At 41.5% G+C, this 24595-nt stretch overlaps 2 protein-coding genes across 7 annotated transcripts in view; one reads left to right on the plus strand and one right to left on the minus strand.

The window, feature by feature from the left end:
* Nucleotides 1-24595, plus strand: part of RNF19A (ring finger protein 19A, RBR E3 ubiquitin protein ligase) — a 116158-nt gene that overhangs the window by 77640 nt on the left and 13923 nt on the right. The window contains exons 11-13 of one of the 2 annotated variants that reach the window (XM_050801179.1): nt 2254-2409; nt 9895-9991; nt 10895-11535. In XM_050801179.1, the coding sequence (XP_050657136.1) occupies nt 2254-2409; nt 9895-9991; nt 10895-10994 (353 nt within the window). In that variant the 3' untranslated portion in view covers nt 10995-11535. Of the gene's footprint in view, nt 1-2253; nt 2410-9894; nt 9992-10894; nt 11536-24595 lie in introns of those variants that run through there. The other variant, XM_050801180.1, reaches the window with a different exon arrangement.
* The window catches only part of SPAG1 (sperm associated antigen 1), a 77771-nt gene that overhangs the window by 9352 nt on the left and 43824 nt on the right, over nt 1-24595 (minus strand). For all 5 annotated transcript variants that reach the window (XM_050801170.1, XM_050801174.1, XM_050801171.1 and 2 more), the window contains exons 11-15: nt 18322-18678; nt 17832-17931; nt 11530-11682; nt 6534-6700; nt 964-1096 (exon numbers count right to left, since the gene is read on the minus strand). In XM_050801170.1, the coding sequence (XP_050657127.1) occupies nt 964-1096; nt 6534-6700; nt 11530-11682; nt 17832-17931; nt 18322-18678 (910 nt within the window). The remainder of the gene's footprint in view (nt 1-963; nt 1097-6533; nt 6701-11529; nt 11683-17831; nt 17932-18321; nt 18679-24595) is intronic.

Genomic DNA, 24595 nt, shown 5'->3' on the forward strand with positions numbered 1-24595 from the left:
TAGAAGGTAGGAGCATCTGAGATTGCTGACTGGAAGAGGGAGGTCGGGGATGATATCCAGCCCTGAGTGCAGAAGAGATGGGGGGGCGCTTCGGTCTGGAGCTCAGAAGACAGAGATTTGGGAGACATCATTGTAAGGCAGTAAGTGGACCTGGGGAGAGGATGCAATGGCCTCGAGAGTATGTAGAAAGGAAAAAGGATCTAGACCCTCAGAACTATGAGAATTCTAGAGAAAGAAAAGCCTACAGAAGGAGAGGGAGAGGAAGAGAAGCAGGCAATGAGCTGCCTGCCTCCTCTGCAGCCAAGAGGAGGAGGAGTCTTCACAGAAAACTGAGTGGCCAATAATGCCCAATCCTACAGAGGCTGAACAGGAGAAGGGCAGAAAAACATCTGTTGGATTCAGTGACATCTTTTGGATTTAGTGACATCTTTTGTCCAATATTCTATCACCATATTCTATATAGGTATCTTTTACCACGAGGTAAAGATGGTACCTAAGCAACAGTCTGCCCATTCCTGCTGCACACTATCAATGACGCTGGTGCCTTCCCGCAGCACTTCAGAAGGAAAAGGGTGTTCTCCGTAAGACACTATTTTGAAAGGTCATTGATTCCTGCTCCTCCCACACTGGACAATGCCCAGGCCCAGCTAGCTGCAACGAGGCCGGCAAGCCAGGAAATGCTGAATCAGAGTTGCACAAGCCAAAGCAGCCACGGTCGCTTTTGGGAACCTGGTGGCACATACTATGTCAGACCTCCCATCCCGCCCACACCTCAGGCTTCCAGTCTCTGTAGAACTCCCGCAGTCTCATTTCTTTCAGAAACCCTTGGTTAGGACAGCTTGCTATAGAAATTCCTAGAACCATCACAAAAACTTTGGCAATTATTTGTGTTAATAAGTTACTTAAAATATTTTTAATCAAAACTATTAACATAAGAAATATATAAAGTTACAAAGAACTTGCCTGTTTGTATATATGGCACATTCCTTATTGTTAATCTTTAAGCATTCGCTATATTTCCTGAGGGCGTCTTTATAGTTTTTGTCATTTACACATTGATTTCCTTCTTCCTTAAGGGCTTTAAATGTTTTTTCATCTATAGAACAAAAAAACAAAAAAGAGGAAGTATTTGTACACGGACCTCTATGAAACCTTAAGTAGAGCTGTAAGTAAATCCTCTATTGCAAATTAACTTGACCACACAGCATGCAGAGCAAAAATCTAAATGGAACAAAACTTTGTAGACAAATTAAAATGACAAATAGGCTACAAGTAAATGTAATTACAGAATTATGATACTATTATTTTCTAATTAGAAAATAAGATACAAATGCCGTGTGCGGTGGTTCACGCCTGTAATCTCAGCACTTTGGGAGGCTGAGGCGGGCAGATCACCTGAGGTCAGGAGTTCAAGACCACCCTGACCAACATGGAGAAGCCCCATCTTAACTAAAAATATAAAATTAGCCAGCGTAGTGGCGCATGCCTGTAATCCCAGCTACTCAGGAGGCTGAGGCAGGAGAAGCGCTTGAACCTGGGAGGCGGAGGTTGCGGTGAGCCAAGATCATGCCATTGCACTCTAGCCTGGGCAACAAGAGCGAAACCCCATCTCAAAAAAAAAAAAAGACACAAGTAATAATTTCATCATGTTATCCATCTTGACATGCCATCTTTTCTCTACTAGGATTCTAAAGACAGTGACAGAGGCCAGAACCACCTTAGAGATGGAGAGAATTGAGCAAACAATGCTAACAGGGCTCAGGTGACTATATGACAAGAGGCAGAATCTCCAGTAAGGCTGCACATGTGAACTAGTAACCCTCAGTGTTTTCTGTCATCTCCATCTATGCTGCCTCACACAGCACTTTTACAGTGGTACAGGAGCACTTCAGACCTCTGGTTAAGCTTGGATACAACAGAACCAGTCAATGAAATGGGATACAAATATCCACAGTGTTCTGTTTGGCAACTATTTTGTGAATAGTGAACACTCTTCTTAAAGCCTGAAGTGAACATCTATCTGGCACCCCAAATTTCCTTGGGAAATCGTATATCTTTCATTCTCTGCTCCTTTGGTTTAAGTGAAGCAAACCTCACCCCAGCCCTAACCTTTGGGATAATCATTTTATTAATCAGCACATCAGTCCTATGGCCATAGTAATCCAATTGTTCAGGGATGGGTCTATAAGAGCTGATAAAATGTTTTGAAAGATTCTTGTAAAATAATTCTTGTTCTTTCCTGTGGAATTTAAGGCTCAAAAGAGGAGCTATTTTGCCATCTTGCGATAAAAAGGGATGGTGTGAGAATGGGGCCATCAGAGCAAGTAAGAGGCCAAGATGGAGAACTGGAATCTCTGAGTCCTGAATCCAGCCATCCCTGCAACCACTCCACCTGGGGACTTGTCCATAGTAAGTGCCCATAAACAGTTTTTTGCTTACTTGAGGCATTATAAGTTGGGCTTTCTTTCATCTGTAATCAGAGTCTGAACTGCTCATTACCAGAATTATAGACTATCCCTATTAACTTGCCGTGAACATCGCTGACAATCTGCTCAGAATCTGTTTCCGGGACCTCAGTATTCATTCAGCTATCACCCCTCTCCTATTCAGACCACGTGTTCAGGGAAGGCCGACCTCACTGATCAAAACCCCAGGTCTAAGCCAGTCAGTGCATGGGGCGTTTCCTCATCAAAGAGATTGGCTCAGGGATGGGCACATGGTCCAATTCAGATGAATAGAATAACAGATTAAAAAGCCTGGGCTTTGAGGAAATGTACTTCCTCATTCTTTTGGTGTTTTTTTTTTTTTTTTTTTGAGATGGAGTCTCACTCTGTCGCCCAGGCTGGAGTGCAGTGGCGCAATCTTGGCTCACTGCAAGCTCCACCTCCCGGGTTCAACGCCATTCTCCTGCCTCAGCCTCCCGAGTAGCTGGGAGTACAGGTGCCCACCACCACGCCCGGCTAATTTTTGTATTTTTAGTAGAGATAGGGTTTCACCGTGTTAGCCAGGATGGTCTCGATCTCCTGACCTCAGTGATCCTCCTGCCTTGGCCTCCCAAAATGCTGGCATTACAGTCGTGAGCCACCAAGCCTGGGCTACTTCCTCATTCTTAATGCCATCAAAAGCAATGGTTTCCCTCTCTCTTTGGACATTGTTATGTGCAGATGTAAAGCCTAAAACTGCTACAGTTCTATTGTTTTCCTGCTACAGCCTAAGCCTCGATGAGCTGAGCCTGATTTACAGCCTGTCTGGGCCCTTTCAGTGACATGAGCCAAGACCCTCTCTTACACTTTAAGTCAACAGATTTTCTGTTACTTACAACCAAGTTTTCAAACATACACAAAATATTAAAATTTGAAGTTTTAAACCTAGGTAATAAGTTTATCCTATGGAATAATCTGATATATAATAAAAATCCATAAATTAAACTTTTGGATTTTGCAATCTTAAAATCTTCTGATAGATAAATTTATTATTTTTTTATTATTTGTTTTTGAGATGGGGTCTGGCTCTGTCGCCCAGGCTAGAGTGCAGTGGTGCAGTGGTGCAATCTCAGCTCACCGCAACCTCTGCCTCCTGGACTCAAGCCATCCTCTCACCTCAGCCTCCCAAGTAACTGGGACTACAGGCACGTGCCACCATGTCCAGCTAATGTTTGTATTTTTAGTAGAGACAGGGTTTTGCCATGTTGCCTAGTCTGGTCTCAAACTCCTGAGCTCCGGCAATCTGCCTGCCTCAGCCTCCCAAAGTGCTGGGATTACAGGCATGAGCCACCGTACCCAGCCAATTTTTTTTTTTTTTTTGGTAGAAATGGGGGTCTTGCTTTGTTTCACAGGCTGGTCTTGAACTCTTGGCCTCAAGCGATCCTCCTGCTATGGCCTCCCAAACTACTGGGATTACTGCCAAGAGCCACCATGCCCAGCCCCTTAAATTTATAATGTAAACTCAGAATGTAAACAATAATCTTATTTGTCCCTCTGCACAAATTGTATAAAATACTAGTTTACTTTTCATCTTTTATTTCAAATCACAGAATATTTCTGCCCATGTTTCATGTTTCAAAAGATCTCACACAGTCTAGGCTACTCACACCTGTTACCCCAGCACTTTCAGAGGTTGAGGCAGAAGGATTGCTTGAGCCCAGGAATTTGAGACCAGCCTGGGCAACATAATGAGATCCTGTCTCTATAAAAAATACAAAATTAGCCAGACATGGTTGCACACACCTGTAGTCCCAGTGACTCAGAAGGCTGAGGTGGAAAGACTGCTTGAACCCAGGAGGTTGAGGCTGCAGTGAGCCAAAATTGCACCACTGCACCACAGCCTGGGCAACAGAGCAAGATCCTGTCTCAAAAAAAAAAAAAAAAAAAAAAAAAAAAAAAAAAAAAATTCCTGACATAATAGGGTCAAATAGTACTTTCCCAATCCTGGTATAGAAACCCTGAAATAGAATATTAGGGAAGATTTTGCTGAAAAATTTTTCTCAAGCTTTTATCCTCCAGTGTCTTTAAACCTTTGGTATCCATTCTCACTATCAATCAGTAAACAAATACGGACAGAAAAATTCAAACACAGTTGATTATACCTGTGCTATGGTGTGCTAGCTCACAGCTATGGATGCATTTTGTTAGTAAGAAGTAGCTCTTATTTACTGAGCAAATGCTTTGTGTCAGGCCCTATTAATAACAGGCTCTAGAAAACTACAGATCTCCATGATTTTCCTGGGACTGCTAGATCATCTACTTGGCAGACGTCCCCTGTCTGCTCTTTCTTGGCAGTAAAGAAAATGAGGGTCCAACACTAGCTATCTGGACATCATGGCTCAGGAACCTCAGGGCATCTATAAAATGAAGCACAGCCTGGGGACACAAATGGAGTTTCTAAGCTTTGTGGGAGAAATGGGGCCTTAGCTGGCTTTAAAGCAGAAAGCAAGGGTGAAGTCACATTTATTAAATGCTTACTTACTATGCTCAAAGTAATAATGTAGGCACTAAGGAATACAAATTTTTTAACAACTACGATAAAGGCAGAAGGAAGTACCTGCATTACACAGTCATTCATCACTCAACAATGGATACGTTCTGCAAAATTTGTCGTTAGGCAATTTTGCTGTTGTGCAAACATCATAGAATGTGGCTACACAAACCTAGATGGTATATTCTACTACACATCCAGGCTGTATGGTGCAAGCTAATGCTCCTAGGCTACAAACCTGTAACAGCATGTTACTGTACTGAATACGGTGGGCAACTGTAACACAATGGTATTTGTGTATCTAAACACAGAAAAGGTATGGTAAGGGTATAGTACAGTAAAAACACAGTAAAGTTACAGTATTATAATCTTATGGGATCACTGTCATAGATGTGCTCCACTGTTGACTGAAATACCATTATGAGCACATGACTATATTTATGTTGTGGGGCTTTATTTTATTATTTTAAACATATCAGTCTTACTCTTTAGCCTCATCACATATAGGGTCTACTGTAGAGCTACATGTTATTTAACTTTTTTTTTTTTTTTTTGAGACAGCATCTCATTCTGTCACCCAGGCTGGAGTGCAGTGACACCATCACAGCTCACTGCAGCCTCAACCTTCCTGGGCTCAGGGGATCCTCCCACCTCAGCCTCCCAAGTAGCTGGGACTATATGCATACACCACCACGGTTGGCTAATTCTTATATTTTTTATAAAGATAGGGTTTTGCCATGTTGCCCCGGCTGGTCTTGAACTCCTGGGCTCAAGTGATCCACCTGCCTCCCAAAGTGCTGGGATTACAGGAATGACCAACTGCACCTGGCCTTCTTTTTCTTATTAGTTATGTTAACAATGTTTAAGAGGTTACTACAGGTTTACACAGTCAGAATTTAGTATTTTATATAGACATCTCCATTTATTTCTGAGAACCTCCTTGTGAGACATTTATTAATACATTCCCCTGCCTCAAACCACGCATGGTGGCTCATGCCTATAATCCCAGCACTTTGGGAGGCTGAGCCAGGAGAATCACTTTAGCCCTGGAGTTTGAGACCAGCCTGGGCAACATAGGGAGACTCCGTCTCTACAAAAAATTTAAAAATTAGCCAGGCACGGTGGTATGCACCTGTGGTTCCAGCTACTCAGTAGGCTGAGGCAGGAGTATTGCTTGAGCTTGGGAGGTCGACACTGCAGTGAACCGTGATTGCGCCACTGGACTCCACCCTGAGTGACAGAGCAAGACCCTGTGTCAAAACACAACAAAACAAAAAACGCTTTTACATGTATACTAGTAGGACACAGGAGGTATACGGCAACTTCTTAAGACCATGTAGTTTTAAAGAGGGAGAACATAATTCCAGCACTTTGGGAGGCCAAGGCAGGTAGATCATTTGAGGTCAGGAGTTTGAGACCAGCCAAAGAGGGAGAACAGGGACTTCACTTAAACCTAGGTCTGATTCTAGAATTAATGCTCTTATCTCTCTGCTTTACTGTGAAAGTACACACACAGCTCAAGGTAACCTTGAGAAGAAATGAGTGTAGGCGTCCCCCACCTGTGATGTCCTGCTGGTGATGACTGCTGGAGTCTCCTGCTTGTTTTGAGATCATCTCTGTTGCCGGATGCCAAGCTTGCAGTGGCACAGAAGCAGGCACAGCAGGAATAGGTGACAGCTTCTCCCGCCAATTTGGTCCCTCCAGCTCCATTAAAATTCTTGATAGCCTAAAGAGAAAATGAATTTTCTCTGTTGATCATTTAGTTTGCTTTTTATATTACTGAAGGTCAGATTAAGAGTAAAATTTACAAGTGCTATGCAAATGTGTACTTCCTTGTAGAAAACATGCAATCCTGAGCATTTTCTGTCCACATAAACTAAAATGTTTTCAAAATTATTTTTACAAGTTATCATAAATGATGCAACTTAGACTATTTTTTAATCAAAACAAAAAATTAAGACATTTTTAATTTGTTAAAAAATTTAATGTATACATAATAAAATTTTATTTTTTGAGAAAGTTAAATATGTTAATAAAACTAAAATTTAAGAGGCCTAGAAGAAATGTCTCCTGTAATATTTAAAATCATTACTAAATTGATAATGTATTACTCTTGAGAATGATCAGAAGTATTTTAGAATTTCTATGCCCAAACTGTACATTATGATAACCACATTACCAACTACTGTGGTTGACAACAGGTGTACAAGACTGGCTGCCAACACTGGTAAGGGCTCGCTGTCATGTGAATAATGCTTTTTCTCAAAACATTTACATGTGGTTAAGATACTCTTTCTTGCTCTGTATTTTTTTCATTTCATAATTATCAGTTTATTCTTTTGTTTGTTTGTTTGTCTGTCGCCCAGGCTGGAGTGCAGTGATACAATCTCGGCTCACTGCAACCTCTGCCTCCCAGGTTCAGGCAATTCTCCTACCTCAGCCCCCCGAATAGCTGGGATTACAGGCATGTGCCACCAGACCCAGTTAATTTTTGTATTTTTAGTAGAGACAGGGTTTTGCCATGTTGGCCAGTCTGGTCTCAAACTCCTGACCTCAGGTGATCTCAGCCTACCAAAGTGCTGAGATTACAGGCATGAGCCACCGCACCCAGCCCCATTTATTCTCTTTTCATATGAATGAGGATGAAAAAATAAGATACTAGATTCTACTACAAGGGCTTTTTTATTAATGGCATTTACTGATGGCCATCATAAAATTTAGATTAATGTCCTCGGTGATCACTTATTCATTATTTTAAACATACAGAATGTCATAATTAGATTTAAAAATAAATTAAAAATTATGTCTTTTGAACACATCTGGTTAAAAAGAACTGCTTCATAAGACTGAACTGGTTTACTGGCAATTAGTAGAATAAAGTCAAGTTAGTTAAATCTAGTCGCACATACTTTTTGTGTGAAAAACTTTTATATTTATATGTAGACAAATGTAATGCACATACTTTCCCTGTAGTTTCTTAAACTTAAATTTCCATAGTGATCTTTGGTTATAATAATTGAATCTTATGCTTTAAGATAAAAAAATTTTTTTTAATTAATGTATAACCACCCAGAATTGCAGAAGAAAAAGAAGTTTGAGAAAAAAGAATTTTCAAGCAAAACTTGTATTACCAGCAGAGAGGAAGGAAGAAGCAGCTGAAAAGAGATGATGTGTTGCCAGGGAATAAATAAGTATATGCAGGGAAATTTAACATATAAGATTCCTGGAGAGGAAGAGAGGAATATGGTTAATGGAAGACAGAAACAAAATAAATACAGATGTTTAAATTTAAAAACAAAAAAAGCTGCTGCTGCTTAATTTTCCATAATGAACTGGAATAGATGGAAAAGCAAGCATAAATATGGGATTCACAAATAAGAAATAGTGAAAAATTTTAAATAGATATTGTATATAAAAATATACATGGCAAAACCAAAGCCTCCTCATCAACAAAATATCAACAAGAACCATTCAATTAAAAAAAGAGTCTTAAAAGTCAGTTACTTTAAATGAACCTTCTTAAGTACATATAACAAATATAATACAGTCTTCAAAAAGTTAAACATAGTATTACCCAGCAATTCTACTCCTAGGCATATACGAAAAGGAACTGAAAGTAAGTATGCAAACAAAAATTTGTCCATCAATGTTCACAGCAGCACTGTTCACAAGAGCCAAAAGGTGGAAATGACCCAAATGTTCATCAACCAGTGAATGGATAAACAAGATGTGATATGATATATACATGCATATAATGGAATGTTAGCCATAAAAAGCAATGAAGTACTGATCCATGCTATGCCGTGGATGAACCCTGAAGACATGCTAAGTGAAAGAAGCCCGACACAAAAGGCCATATATGATTCCATTTAGATGAAACATCAGAACAGATAAATCCATAGAGACAGAACACAGATTGTGGTTGCCAGGGGCTAGGGGGAAAGGAAAATGGGGTGTGGCTGCTTACTGGGTACAGGGCTTCCTTTTGGGGTGGTGGAAATGTTTTGGAACTAGAAAGAAGTGATGACTGCCCAAGATGGTGTGTGTACAAAATGCCACTGCATGGTACACCTTAGTTAATTTTATGTATGTGTATTCTACCTCAATTTTTTAGAAAAACCATAATGCAAAAAGGTCAGAAATGTCAGTAATCATGGTCTCTCAGACCCATTTCTCCCTTCAACCATTCAGCCTACTATTAATTAGACTTCTTAAAATACCTTTTCTTCAGGCCCTCCTCTCTGCCAGATACTTCCGGTGTCTCCCCATTTTCCATTTCATGATAACTTCTAACACTGTGAGAAGATCTTACTTTCTCCACCTCTACCTTGAAAACTACCAAGCCGAGGATGGGGCGAATTAAAAGCAACAAGCAATGCCCCAAAGCAAAGGAGTGAACCCTATCTTCTCTGTTTGAAAACGCACTCATTTTTATTGAGGATGTCTACCAGACGCACACATAGGGGCAGTGCAGCAACAAAGATGAAAAAACACAATTTCTGACCTCAGGGAACACCTGCTAGAGCCACAGGAAAAAAATTTTAGACAGAGAGACAGCAAACTTAAAAACAATATGGAAGCTGGGTAATAAAAGAGGGCCCAGTGTTATGGGGGCACTGAGAAAGGGAACCTAAGGCGCACCTCTGGGGTAGGGAGACAGTAGATCAGGGAAAGTAGTTTTCTAGAGGAGGCAAGTCCTCTCCTGATAGATGAGAAGGAATTCAAAGACGAAAAGGAGAAAGGGCCTGCAGGCACATAAAAGGAGGCAGCAGATGGCGCCCTGTGGGGTGGCTGTGCAGGGCCAGGTGAGACTGCCTGATCAAGGCCAAGGAGGCTCAAGGTCAAGGAGACTGTGGGTGCCAGAGGTTCAGTGTCATCTCACCCCATCACAGATAATGGATGTATGTCCCTTTCTTCTAGGCAGGCTGGGATCAGACAGGTTCCCTGTGACTACCAAGAGAGCGGTTGTCAGCTCTGCCTATGTATCTTTCCAGCAGGGCTGGGACCACATGGGAAGGTAAGGTCTGATTTTAAAACTTACCTTGAATTACCATTCTCATTTTTGACAATTTTGTTTAAGGTCTCTTCACGTTCTCTCGGCATCCTTCAAAGCCCCCTCAAGTGCTCTCTCCACAAGTTCCGCCCATACAGACACAGGTGGCGTGGTCGCTCTGTGATCCCTTCCCCCAGCCTGGGGATGAACTGCTGTACACTGTTTCTACCCAGCTATATTCTAGTGTGCTTAAAGACGGACATCATGTCGTTTTTTCCCCTTTTTTCTTTTTTGAGGGGAGCAGGCCGTGGTCCAGGACAGAGTACAGTGTAACATATAAATATTTCAGAAGTTATACTTTAAGCAAATGGGATCAGAAAATATCATACATAACTAGAAATGTTTTTCCCCTTTTTTCTTTTTTGAGGGGAGCAGGCCGTGGTCCAGCACAGGGTACAGTGTAACATATAAATATTTCAGAAGTTATACTTTAAGCAAATGGGATCAGAAAATATCATGCATAACTAGAAATGTTATCCAACTAGTAATTTTTCAAATTTCACCGGAAAGCAATTGATGAAGTCTGGAAGTTTTTACCTTCCCATTCTCATGCTGGGAGTAAATAGGTCATAATATAAATTAAATCCAAATTATTTGCTATTTCACCATTATAAATTACTACTCATCCTAGATAAGTGTCTATTTACAAGGGCATATGACAGAAATATCTGGCGGGCTCATGAAGATTGCTGTTTTCCTCAGGAGAAACAACAGATATGTTTCCACTGTCAGATATGGTGCCAGTGAACACCTGCAAATCCTGTGGGAGGAGAGGATTCAACACAGCAGTTTTCACCACATTTTTGGATCTTATTCTACAGCTAGTACTGATTGATTTACTTATTTAATTTTAATTTTTTTTTTGAGATGGAATCTTGCTCTGTTGTCCAGGCTGGAGTGCAGTGGTGTGATCTCAGCTTACTGCAGTCTCCACAGCCTGGGTTCAAGCAATTCTCCTACCTCCTGAGTAGCTGGGATTACAGGCGCCTGCCACCACACCCAGCTAATTTTTGTATTTGTAGTTGAGATGAGGTTTCGCCATGTTGGCCAGGCTGGTCTCAAACTCCTGACCTCAAGTGATCTGCCCGCCTTGGCCTCCCAAAGTGCTAGGATTACAGGCATCAGCCACCATACCCAGCTACTAGTACTGATTTTATGATAGCAATGTAAATACCTTCTTATCACCACATATATTTAAGCAGCACATATGAGTTATATCCTGTGTTACTAAGATCAAAAAATATATATATAGATTGAGCAGTAATAAATAGATCAGAAAACAAATACAAAGGCATTATAGAACAACTCAGAATGTATTAAGAGAGAGTCAGAAATTAAGTTAAGGAAGAGAACCATTTGATGTAATGGAGTAAAAGGCGGCAATCATTGAGGCGATAAAAGTAACTGAGAACACAGCTATACTTTGACATGTTCTTGAAGGAGGGGAAGGGAAAAACAGTACAAAACAACTAGATTTTAGGTAGCTGCCTCAGATTAATTACCTGTTAACACTGTCATTTGCAAGCTGGAGACCACAGTCTATCTGCAACACTGTTTTATAATCCACATAAGCTTTCCCATACTGCTCTAGGGTTTCATAGGCCATTGCCCGCCGCAGAAGAGGTTTCATTGAGAATGGATGAAGTTCCAGAGCCCTAAAGAAGACAAAAATATTATATACCATTTGTTTTGAAAAATGGTCTTTCGTATATACTTCAGTGAGTAGATACTGCGTACTAAACTCTCAAATATGTACACATCCGAGACTTCGTCTTGGGCACCAGGCAACATGCCAGAAAGGCAAATCCAGAGTAAGAGAGCAATCACATTTGTGTTCCTTTCTTTTAAACCAATAGCAAAGCACTCTGCATTTACTCTCTCCCACTGAGGCGAGAGCTCCCTGGCAGCATGCCCTGGCATCCCCAGTCCCCTAACAGAGCAGCATGGCACAAGGCACAGAGCAGGGTTTCAACAGATTCTTGTTGTTGACAGATTAAAAAGAAAATTCTTATTTGCATCTATGTATTTAATAATAAAGTACAGAACCATAAAAGTTGCATCACATTTTGAAAATCGGCACTCTAAAACTTATTAGTTTATTATGATTCACTTGCTGCAAAAGGGCTTCAAAAACAGACCAGAAGGGAATCAAGGAACTAAACATACAATGATTTCTTCTAAGTCATGAATTTTCATCTTGCATGTTTTATTCTTATGAAGTGTTTCCAATATCACTAAAGATGTATCTCATGGTTGTGTTTTTTGGTTTTGTTTGAAGTGTTTAAAGCTACTTCAGCATTTAATATACTTCATTATATTCTGAAGTAGAACAATAAAAAAACTGTACATATAATCCTCGATTTACAATATGGTTATGTCCCAATAATCCCATGGTAAACTGAAAATATGTTAAGTCAAAAGGCAGCACAGAGTCTTTGGTTAAAGAATCACCAATGCTTAAAGACTGAAACCTTGTGGTTGTGTATCCCTTTCACACCATGGTAAAGTTAAAAAATTGTAAATTGAACCACTGTAAGTTAAGGACCATCTGTATTTATGAATGAAAACTATAGTACGCTTGGTTTTAACAAAATCAACAGAAGCTGCAAAGAAGTCCTCCATGCAGAGATCCTATGAAGAGCCTCCTTTCTATATAACCTACTAACTAGCATCTGCACCAGACTGTCCACATTGAAGATTGTGGATTTATTCTTTCAGCTCATGCTATAAGCAGTTAACATATCAAGTAGTTAACTTTCCAGGAAAGCATGAGCAAGGGCTGCTTTCTTTAACTTGTTTTTTTTCCAACAGTCTTAGAAATCTGCTGTGTATTCCTGTCTATAATGATTCAGCAATGAGGAAACATTGACAGAGTATCTGCTATGTGCTAATCACTGTAGACTTCCCCATCTAATCTCACAACAAACCTGTCAGATAAATATTAATATGTTCATTATGTGGGTGAAGAAACAGAAACATGAGGAGTGATGTGCCCACAGGTCAGTTCTTTCTAAGGTGAGCTTCGTGAACGCAAGGGCATTGCCTGTCCTGAGCACCGCTATATTCCTAGTCCTAGATCAACACCTGGGTCATGAGAGGCACTTGGCAAACTTCTCTGTGAGCCCTCAAGAGCCTACACTCTGCCTAACGCAGTACACACAGAACCACTGCAAATGAAGGAACTCTGAGTCATCTGCCACTCAGACCACTCCCCACATCATACAGATACTCAGCTGCACTTGTGGGAGCCCTTCTAGCGTATCATTGAAGTTATTCTAGAAATGCTGTTAAACTTAATCTGCTTCACTTCTCTGAAAAAATAACCAATTTCACTCTGCCTAGGTGTTAGGATTGTGATTGATTTTAATGATCATCTTTGTGCTGTGCTAGTTTTTTCTTAAGTTTTCTATAATAGGTAACTGGTTTTTTTTAAACAGTAAATGTTATTTAAAATATAAAATTAAAATCAAGTAAACATATTTCAACACTAGACAATAGATCCGTGAGTATTAGGATCTGTCACCTGTACCACTGCCTTAAATTTAGTTCAGTTTATTGTTTAGGTAATATTAACTCTATGAGCAGAGTCACAACCATGTGACTACCTTCACTTCACAGAAGACTTCCAATGACCAAGGTGCCATTTATCTATTCAAGATGGCCTTAAGCCAAGCTTGGGATCTAAAATTGATGAGATGATGTATTTAATTTTTAGCACTTTCTGCCCAGTAAATGCAAGATTTTTTTCTGTAACCGCAATCCTGCAAATGAATATGAACTTATTAATGGAAATTCCATTAAGGAAAAAAACCACCCATACATAAAAGTAAGCACACAGAACTTTTGAAGCAGAGCTCACAAAAGAGGCTATCTATTCAAGGTAACACAGTTAAGACCCTAAAGAATCTTCTAATTTCAAGACTGTTAGAGTAGCAAAGATAAGAAAAAGCAGAGAACTGGCCAGGCATGGTGGCTCAAGCCTGTATGTAATCCCAGAACTTTGGGAGGCTGAGGCTGGTAGACCACTTGAGGCCAGGAGTTCAAGACCAGCCTGGCCAAGACCTGTTTCTACTAAAAAAAAAAAAAAAAAGTACAAAAATTAGCTGGGTGAGGTGGTGCACACCTGTAATCCCAGCTACTTGGGAGGCTGAGGTACAAGAACCGCTTGAACCCAGGAGGTTCAGAGGCTGCAGTGAGCCAAGATCATGCCATCGCACTCCAACCTGGGTGATAGAGACTCTGTCTCAAAAAAAAAAAAAAAAAAAAAAAAAAAGAAAAAAAGAAAAAGAGAAAGAAAGAAAAGAAAAGAAAAAAGAAAAAGCAGAGAATTACTAGGCAACATTCGTTTGTATTTAGCCTGTTGAAATGTCCTCAATGGAAAGTCACCAAAAGACTTTTGGTGTGGTTTAGATAAACCAAAAACGTTCTGATAGATAAGAAAAGTGAAGTTTTTTCTTTCTCAGTGTTTGACTCCTGATACCACTTATCTGGTAATAAGAAGTTTTGGGCCAGGAGCAGTGGCTCATCCCTGTAATCCCAGCACTTTGGGAGGCCAAGCCAGGTGGATCACTTGAGGTCAGGAGTTCAAGACCAGCCTGGCCTGCAGCATGGTGAAACCCCTTCTCTACAAAAAATATGAAAAATTAGCCAGGCGTGGTGGCAAGTGCCTGTAATCCCAGCTACTCGGGAGGCTGAGGAAGGAGAATCACTTGAACCCGGGAGGCAGAGGTTGCAATGAGCCGAGGTTCACGCCACTGCACTACAGCCTGGGGGACAGAGCAAGACTCAGTCTCAAAAAAAAAAAAAAAAAAAAAAAAAAACCTCATGGAACTCTCCAAAGAGCAAAAGATAATTAACTGAAAAACTAAAAAAACAAAACAAAACAAAAAAACACAAAAACTCCCTTTAACATGTATGCAATCTATTTGAATATAATCACTTGAGCTAAAAAGATGTTCACAAAAGCAGAGTGGCTTCTCTAGCCTTAAACAAGATTGAGAATCACTGCTTTAGTGTAAAATCACTCCCTGCTGGGCCTCATCTCCATTTCTCTTACACTGGGATTGGTAGGCCAGCTATCAAAGAAAACATCTGAGTAGATCGGTCTCTACAGAGGTCAGCACCAACAGCAAGGCCAGGTTCCTTGCCTAGAAAACAGCTCTTAAGTTAGTTAGCACAACCTACCTAAACCGACGTCCACTTCCCTCTCAGGCAAGCCATCTCCTGCCCTCCCCTAGGACAAGCCCCCACTCTAGCTTCCCTGGACACTATGGCTGGAGTCCCATCCTTGACTTCCTCCTGTGTCTACACTGAAACGCAGCCAATTTTAGCCAGTAAATGTTCATCGCTTTAGAGGATCTCAGGTAAAGACAACACAAATCCACTCTTCTGCAGCAGCTCTAATGTTAGGGGTCTCAAGTTTTAACTAAAATGTCCTGACCTCCCTCACTGTGGAAAGGCCTAAAACAAGTCTGAAGGGTTATGTATTAGAAACAGACACTTGAGCTGAAAGGATGTTGGCTGCAAATCACCACGGGCTTGGTATCCAACAAATTCACATGGTCTGGTCTGTTAAGAGCACTGGTAAAAGCCCTTAACAACTGGCTCTCTGGGTAAAGAAAAAAGGAGGGGTGGGAAGCCCAGATTTGTGGCATTTGCTCATTTCATGGTATTAAATGGTATCCCACCATGGCAGATTTCAAAATATCAACTTGACATCAACCAGCTCACAAAATCCTGAAAAATGTGATAATTAGCGAGTATGAGCCAACACAACTGAGGATGCGGTCTGATGTCAGGTCAAAGAGAATATAAGTATTATTCACTTCAAATTTAGATATGTAAAACTGGCAAAAAAATCCAAGTGCCTCCAGGCCTTCTTTTTAAACTTAGGCACAGATACTAGCAAGCTTTACCCGTATCAATAAACTGATACAGTCAATGAAAACAATACTAAATTACTGACCTTGTAAACAGTGTCCACATAATTTACTGTTCAAACTAGAGGTTCTGAGAGTATTATATGAGACAACATGGGTAAGCCAGAGCTGTGTTAGTCAAACTAGGGCATGACTTCTTCTTTTGGGCTTCTTATTACTTAATGGTGGAAAACAATGTTTTATTATGTAGATATTTACCATCCAGGCAGGTAACTTATTGAGTACCATGGGTGACTAATATGCTTCGAGGGGTACAAAGCTGTGTAAGACACGGTTCCTCAGAGGCTACCAGAGGCTGGGAAGGGTAGGGGGAAGTGGGGGACAGGCAGAGATTTGTTAAAGGATACAAAATTACAGCTAGATAGGAGGCACAAGTTCTAGTATTCCATAGCACTGTAGGATGACTATAGTTAACAACGATACATAGTTTCATATATATGTATATGTATATATGTGTATATATACATGTATACATATATACACATATACATATACTTCATATATATGGATATATATGGATAACTTCATATATATATGGAGAAGTTATCAGGCTTCTCCAGTAGTCTAGGAGTGATATGAAAAGAGCACGAATTAGGGCGGTAGCAGTGGAAATGAGAAATGAAAAAAGTTTGCACAATCTTCTATAACTCTCTTCATATATATACACACACATATATACATATATACATAAATATACATATATACACATGTATGTGTATATACATATATACATATATACACATGTATGTGTATATACATATATACATATATATACATATGTGTATATATAAATATGTGTGTGTGTATATATGTAAAGTTTACAGTAGAGTCTCTTGTCTGTTGCCCAGGCTGGAGTGCAGTCGTGGGATCTCGGCTCACTGCAACAACGTCTGCCTCCCAGGTTCAAGCGATTCTCCTGCTTCAGCCTCCCGAATAGCTGGGACTACAAGGGTGTGCCACCACACCCAGCTAATTTTTGTATTTTTAGTAGAGACCAGGTTTCATCATGTTGGCTAGGACGATCTCAAACTGACCTGAAGCAATCTGCCCACCTCGGCCTTCCAAAATGCTGGGATTATAGGCATGAGCCACTGCGCCTGGCCACATCATATATATTGAAGCATCACTCGGTACCCCATAAATATGTACAGTGATTAGTTGTCTATTAAAAAAAGAAAAGACATGGTGCCTAACCTCAATGTGTTTAAACCCCCTTCAGTGGATAACAGGACTTAGAGGTGTGACCAAGTGTCAGTGTAGGTGTTATAGGCCTGCAGATGACCAGGAAGTCTGGGGCACCCAAGAAGGTAGAGAGAAGGGGTAGCTGAGCAAGAACTTCAGAAGCTAAGATATGCAAAGGGCATTACCACCATTAGGGGCAACCTGGGCAAGGGCTCAGAGAACAGGGTGGGCGAGAGTAAGCAAGTGGTCCAGTAGACCAAATGGAAGCAGAAACTTGCTTGGAGGCAGTGTGGTGACAGAGAAGTTTACAGTTATTTCGAAGCCAATACTGAGCCATTAAAGGCCTGTTGGAAACAATCTGAACAAAATAATGTTTCAGGAGAGTTATTCTGATGCCGCAGTGGATTGGAATTAGTTATCAGGCTTCTCCAGTAGTCTAGGAGTGATATGAAAAGAGCACGAATTAGGCAGTAGCAGTGGAAATGAAAAAAGTTTGCACAGTCTTCTATGACTCCCTTCATATACATGAGATAATTTCTGATTTTTATGCATCAATCAATTAACATACCATAAAGCTCTTAAGAAATTAGATCCTTAGGCAGAAAATTTAGGATCTTGGATATTGCATTCACCACAATGAAATTATAACAATCTCTTGACAAACCTGAAAACGTGCAGTTTACCTGTTACAATCTTGAATGCAGCCACTGCAGTTTCCTTCTTTTAGGTAACATGCTGCTCTATTTGAATATAAGATACTTAGATCATCTGCAATTTCACTTCCTAAAAATCACATTTAATTAAATACAGTTAAAATCCATTAGCAAGATCACAGTTCACCAGAATTACAAGACAGCCGAGGTCTCCGGTGGGGTGGCACTGCAGTCCTACAGACTGATCATGCAGAACTCGGCGGAGCTGCTACCCGCAATAGCCACCAAGGGAAAGCCCGGCGGGGACGGAGGCAAATGTGCCTGGCCGGGAACATGCCCGCATTCCAAGGTGCTGCTCACTGAGGTCAGGTGGCACGGCGCTCTTAGTCACCTGGGAGGAATGCAGCGATGCCGGCGCCTGTCATTCAGGAGGCGGCAGCGCCTCTCCCACGGGGCCCCTGGGGGTCGGGTGAACCGCAGAGCAAGGGGCCCGGGAAGCGGCGGGGCGCGGCGCACCTACCTGCCGGCTCCAGAAGCGCGATTGCCGCCGAGTACTTGCTGGCCGCCTCGGCGAACTGCCCGCTTCGGAACAGCTCGTTGCCCTGGCTCTTCAGGCCGGCGGGGCTAAGTGGGGCGGCGGGGGTCTCCGCGCCCGGTCCGCCGCCCGGATGCCCGGTGGCGCCGCCGCCCGCCGCCGCCGCCGCAGAGGCCCGCCGCGGGCTCCGCTTGTCCGCGCCCGCCTCCGGGGTCTGGCCCCGCCGCGGCGCGCCCCTTGTCGGCCGCTTGCCACCCTCGGCTTTGCCAGTCAGCTTCTTCTGGATGTTGCCCATGGCACACGGCTGGGCGGCGCGCGCGGCTCCCGCCGGCTCCGCGGGCTCTGTGGGGAAGTGGATGCGGGAAGTGAGGGTTTGCATCACTGGGAAAGCTGCCGGGGAGGCCGCGGGGGCGCCCGGCGCGGAGGGCGGGCTCTGGGGAAGCCGGGTCGGGCTCCGCCCCTGCGGGCGGAGCTGGTGCTGGACGACCTCTGCCGCCCGTCGGCCCAGTCCGCGCCCTCGGGGCCTCTGCGGCTTCCTGAGGACTCGGCTCCCGAGCTCCGGCCAGAAACCTACCCTGCCTGTAACTGTTTAAGCGCTGAAGGGCCTGTGGCTGAAAACCGGCACCTCAGAGCCATCCCCTTCATCAAGCCCACCTGTCCAGTTAGAGCTTACAAAATACGTACTTTTTTGAATGGAGTTGCAAAAACTTGAATACAATTATAGTATCCAACACGGAGGCACCTTTCCTTATTTTAAAATATTAGGAGAAAAAGATTTGAAAGAAAAATAAAGCGTAAGTGATTTTTAAGTCATTTTAAAAGTGAATTTAGCAAAAAAAACTCACAAATTAGGCACCTAGTTTTTAAGCTTAAAGGGAGCCTTAAAAACAGTAAATTTTCCATCCCATTGCCTTATTCAAACTAAAAATTTATTTGATTTTGATTAGGAGTTCGGGTATTAATAGCTTTAATAGTTGTTGAATCTATTTTTAAATATGAAAAGGATGTATAAATATTTAATTTATGGTGTCTTATCAATATTTAAAACAAAGCAATTAATCATTTCAAAACACTGTTAAAACATACTTAAATATGGAGATTTCCAAGCTTTCTCTAACTAATTCTTATCTGATTCTTAATGGATATATTTTCCATTCTCTTTCATGAATGGTAAAGCCAAGATTTTAAGCATAGAGACAGAAGGAACAGAAAAGCACAATTATTTAAGTGAAAATCAGTAGGTGATCACCTTAAGACAAGCATCAAGTATAAAAACACATTAATAAATACTGTTTCCTATATAGCAGAATAACATTCAATTTGGATCACCAGCCAAAGGGATCTTAATTAAAACAATAAAAAATATTTTGCTATAAAGATAAATCTGCAGATTAAACCCAGCAGGGTTATTAGAGTAAGGCTCCAGTTTTCATGTGGTTTCTGTCAGTCAGGTTCTCCACCAGAAACTGGGTGAAAGCACAAAAGTCAGGGTTGGCAGAAACAATGGTCAGCTTGGTATTACTTTCACCCCTTTGTACAGTATCCCCTCAGGTCTGACCAATACTATCACGGCAGTTCATTTAGAACTAATATGGGTCACATTAATCCTAATACCAAGTATTATCATTCCCACTTTACAAATGAGGCAACAGAGAAACAAGGAAGAAGCTAAGGAATGCGCTCTAGTACACAGAGCTAGAAGCCAGCATAACTCGGATTTGTTTTTATTTTTATTATTTTTATGTATTTATTTTGACACAGGGTCTTGCTCTGCTGCCCAGGGTGGAGTGCAATGGGGCCATCATAGCTCACTGCAGCCTCGACCTCTGTGGCAGGCAATCCTCCCCTTAGCTTCCAGAGTAGCTGGGACGACAGGCGAGAGCCAGCCACGATGCCTGGCTAATTTTTAAAATTTTTTATACAGATGAGGTCTTGCTGTGTTGTCCAGGATGGTCTCAAAGTCCTGGTCTCAAACAATCCTCTCTCCTTGGCCTCCCAAAGTGCTGGGATTGCAGGCATAAGCCACTGTGCTCAGCCATAACCCAGATTTGAACTGAATGCAAAGCATTCTTTCCTTAAGACTGAAATGGCCCTAAACAACTCTGATAGTCTCTGGACAGGTAGAGAGGCCCAAACATGAAAGACTTGTGAGTTCTGTTGGGTGTTGGGATACCCATGGGACAATGTAGTGGAGCTGTTCAGGGGGTGGCTCCACATGTAGATCAGAGAAGTGGCCTTATCCAGAGACAGTGACTTGGGAGTTACTAATATATAAAAGTTTGGGGCCGGGCACCGTGGCTCATGCCTGTAATCCCAGCACTTTAGGAAGCTGAGGCAAGCAGATCATGAGGTCAGCAGTTCGAGACCACCCTGGCCAACATGGTGAAACCCTGTTTCTACTAAAAATACAAAAATTAGCTGGGCATGGTATTGGATGCCTGTAATCCCAGCTACTCAAGAGGCTGAGGCAGGAGAATCGTTTGGACCCAGGAGGTGGAGGTTGCAGTGAGCCAAGATTACACCATTGCACTCCACCCTGGGCGACAAGGTAAAACTCCATCTCAAAAAAAAAAAAAAGTTTGGGTGTGGAACTGGCAAGGTGGCTTACTCCTGTAATCCCAGCATTCTGGCAGGCTGAGGCAGGAGGACTGCTTGAGGCCACTAGTTTGAAGCAAACCTGGGCAACATAGCAAGACTCCATCTCTACAAAAAATAAAAATAAAAGTTTGGATGTAGATGGGATCACTCAAAGGCTCACAAGGATCCCTGAGATATACTAACACTTAAAAGGATGAACAGAGGAAAAATCTACAGTGTAGGCACAGAAATGCCTAGAAATGAAAGAAAAAAAAACAGGAGCGCATACTGCCTCAGAAACACCAAGAATAGTTTGGGAAGAAAGGAGTCAACAATAACAACTATCAAAGGAATGAATGGCCAACAGTGTAGCCTCAAGTAGGGTAGTGTGAGTGGTTGATAGACCAAAAATCCTCAGCAAAATACTAGCAAACAGATTCAACAGCATACTGAATGGATTATACCCCATGGCCAAGTGGGATTTATCCCAGGAATACAAAGATAGTTCAGCATTAGAAAATCAATCAATGCCAACACACCTCATTAACAGAAAAAGTAAAGAATTGCATACATGATCCCACAATTGATGCTGAAAAGGCATGACAAAATCCAACGTGCTTTCATGATTTAAAAAAAAAAAAAAAACTCAGAAAACTAGGAATAGAAGTGAAATTCCTCAACATAATAAGGCATATTTATGAAAAACCCAGAGCCAACATCACATTCAAAGATAAAAGTAATGAAAGCTTTCCCCTAAACATCATCAACAAGACAAGGATGCCCATTTTCACCACGGCTATTCAACACTGCACTAAAAGTTGTAGACTGATCAATTAGGCACTAAAATGAAATAAAAGGCATCCAAATTGGAAAGAAAATAAAACTATCGGCCGGGCGCGGTGGCTCAAGCCTGTAATCCCAGCACTTTGGGAGGCCGAGACGGGCGGATCACGAGGTCAGGAGATCGAGACCATCCTGGCTAACACAGTGAAACCCTGTCTCTACTAAAAAATACAAAAAACTAGCCGGGCGAGGTGGCGGGCGCCTGTAGTCCCAGCTACTCAGGAGGCTGAGGCAGGATAATGGCGTAAATCTGGGAGGCGGAGCTTGCAGTGAGCTGAGATCCGGCCACTGCACTCCGGCCTGGGCGACAGAGCGAGACTCCGCCTCAAAAAAAAAAAAAAAAAAAAAAAGGAAAAGAAAACTATCTCTATTCATAATTATATGATCCTATTTATATTTAAAAAAAGAATCCACCCCTCTTCACCACCCCCACCAAAAAAAAAAAAACCTAGAGCAATAAACAAATTCAGCTAAGTTGTAGGGTATAAGTTGTAGGGTATAAGATCAACAAGCCAAAATCAGTGTTTCTATACACTAGCAGTCAACAGAACAAAAAGGAAATCAAGGAAACAATTATATTTATAATAGCATCCAAAAGAATAAAATATCTAGGAATAAATTTAACCAAGGAGATAAAAGTATTACTTTAAGAAATTTTTTAAAAGACTTGAATAAATGGAAATATATCCTGTAATCATGGATAGGAAAACTTATTGTTATTAAGGTTAAAATGTCAATACTACTCAAAGCAATCTACAGATGCAACACAATCCTATCAAAACTTTTTGCAGAAATGGAAAAGACAATTCTTAAATTCATAGAAAATTGAAAGGAATTCAGAATAGCCAAAAAGATCCTGAAAAAATAAAATCAAAGGGCTCTCTTTTCTCTCTCTTTTTTTTTAGACAGGGTCTCACTTTAATGATATATTAGTCAGGGTTCTCTCTAGAGGGACAGAATTAATAGGATATATATATGTAAAGAGGAGTTTATTCAGTATTAACTTACACAATCACAAGGTCCCACAATAGGCTGTCTGCAAGCTTGGGGAGCGTGGAGAGCCAGACCAAGTCTCAAAACAGAAGAACTCAGAGTGTGATATGATGTTCGAGGGCAGGAAGCACCCAGCACGGGAGAAAGATGTAGGCTGGGAGGCCAGTCTCTCCTTTTCATGTTTTTCTGCCTGCTTTATATTCGCTGGCAGCTGATTAGATTGTGCCCACCAGATTAAGGGTGGATCTGCCTTCCCCAGCCCACTGACTTAAATGTTAATCTCTTTTGGCAACACTCTCAGACACACCCAGGATCAATACTTTGTATCCTTCAATTCAATCAAGTTGACAGTATTAACCATAACAACCACCCCTTGTCAACCTGAACCCATATACATTTCCCAAGATTATACATAATCTTCAAATAAAGACAATAATAAGGTCATAATTATACCTAACATAATACAACTGTCCTTTGTACAACCAGAAATGCACCAATCCCCAACCCAAATACTATAACATAAAGTGAATAATACTTAAATGCTGATATGAAGTCAATCTTATGTCACATGATAAAGGAAAAAGGAAATAAAATGAAGACATGTTCTTAGTACAAATGTATAACTGCACAAACATGTTTTTAACAAAAGGAGAGAATACTCATGACAATTACAGTCCCCGTTTCTGCAGCTGGTCACGTGGGCATAGCTGGTATTGACTACCTTCTTCTACTACCCATTCTGTATTCCCTTTGCCTTCAGTAAGCACCTCAGCAGGTCTTGGTTTTTTTTCTGATGGAGTGCCCCAAACCTTCATTCCTGAAGGGTCTGGGACATTTGTAGTCCTGGCTGGATTGGGTTGTTGCAGTTTCCCATTGACCTTAATCAGAGGACATAGTAATACTAAGAGACGCCCTCATGGATCTCCTGCATTCCATGCATACTCTTCCTTACCTCCACTGTGGAGTAGACTGATTTCATTTTGAGAGTCCAGGTCAATCACCCCATTACATATCTGTAATCCCAGCACTTTTGGAGGCTGAGATGGGAGAATGTCTTGAGCCCAGGGGTTCAAGACCACCCTGAGCAACATAATGAGACCCCTGTCTCTACAAAAAATAAAAATGAAAAAATTAAGCAGGGATGGTGCCATGTGTCTGTAGTCCAGGCTACTCAGGATGAGGTAGGAGGATCACTTGAGCCCAGGAGTTAGAGGCTGCAGTGAGCTATGATTGTGCCACTCTGCACTTCAGTCTGGGCAACAGAGAGAGACCTTTTCTAAAAAAAGGAAGGAAGGAAGAAAGGAAGGAAGGAAGGAAGGAAGGAAGGAAGGAAGGAAGGGGAAAACACAGGGGTAAATATTTAAACCTTGGATTTGACAATGGATTCTTATATATGATATCAAAAGTACAAGCAACAAAAGAAAAAATACCTGAAAAAAATCTTTCTTAAGGGGGGCTCTGAAAAAAATTAGATAAATTGGACTTCATATAAAAATTAAAAACTTGTACATCAAAGGAAATTATCAAAAAACTTAAAAGATAGCCCACAGAATGGGAAAAGTATTTGCAAATCATATTTAATAAGGGTCTAGTATCTAGAATGTATAAAAAATGCTTACAACTCAACAATAAAAAGATAAATAACCCAATTAAAAATGGGCAAAGAGGCCAGGCGCGGTGGCTCACGTCTGTAATCCCAGCACTTTGGGAGGTCAAGGCAGGTAGATCACCTGAGATCAGGGGTTCGAGACCAGCCTGGCCAACATGGTGAAACTCCATCTCTACTAAAAATGCAAAAAATTAGCCAGGCGTGATGGTGGGAGCCTGTAATCCCAGCTACTCGGGA

This window comes from Macaca thibetana, chromosome 8 (assembly GCF_024542745.1).
Source record: "Macaca thibetana thibetana isolate TM-01 chromosome 8, ASM2454274v1, whole genome shotgun sequence".
NCBI lineage: Eukaryota > Metazoa > Chordata > Mammalia > Primates > Cercopithecidae > Macaca > Macaca thibetana.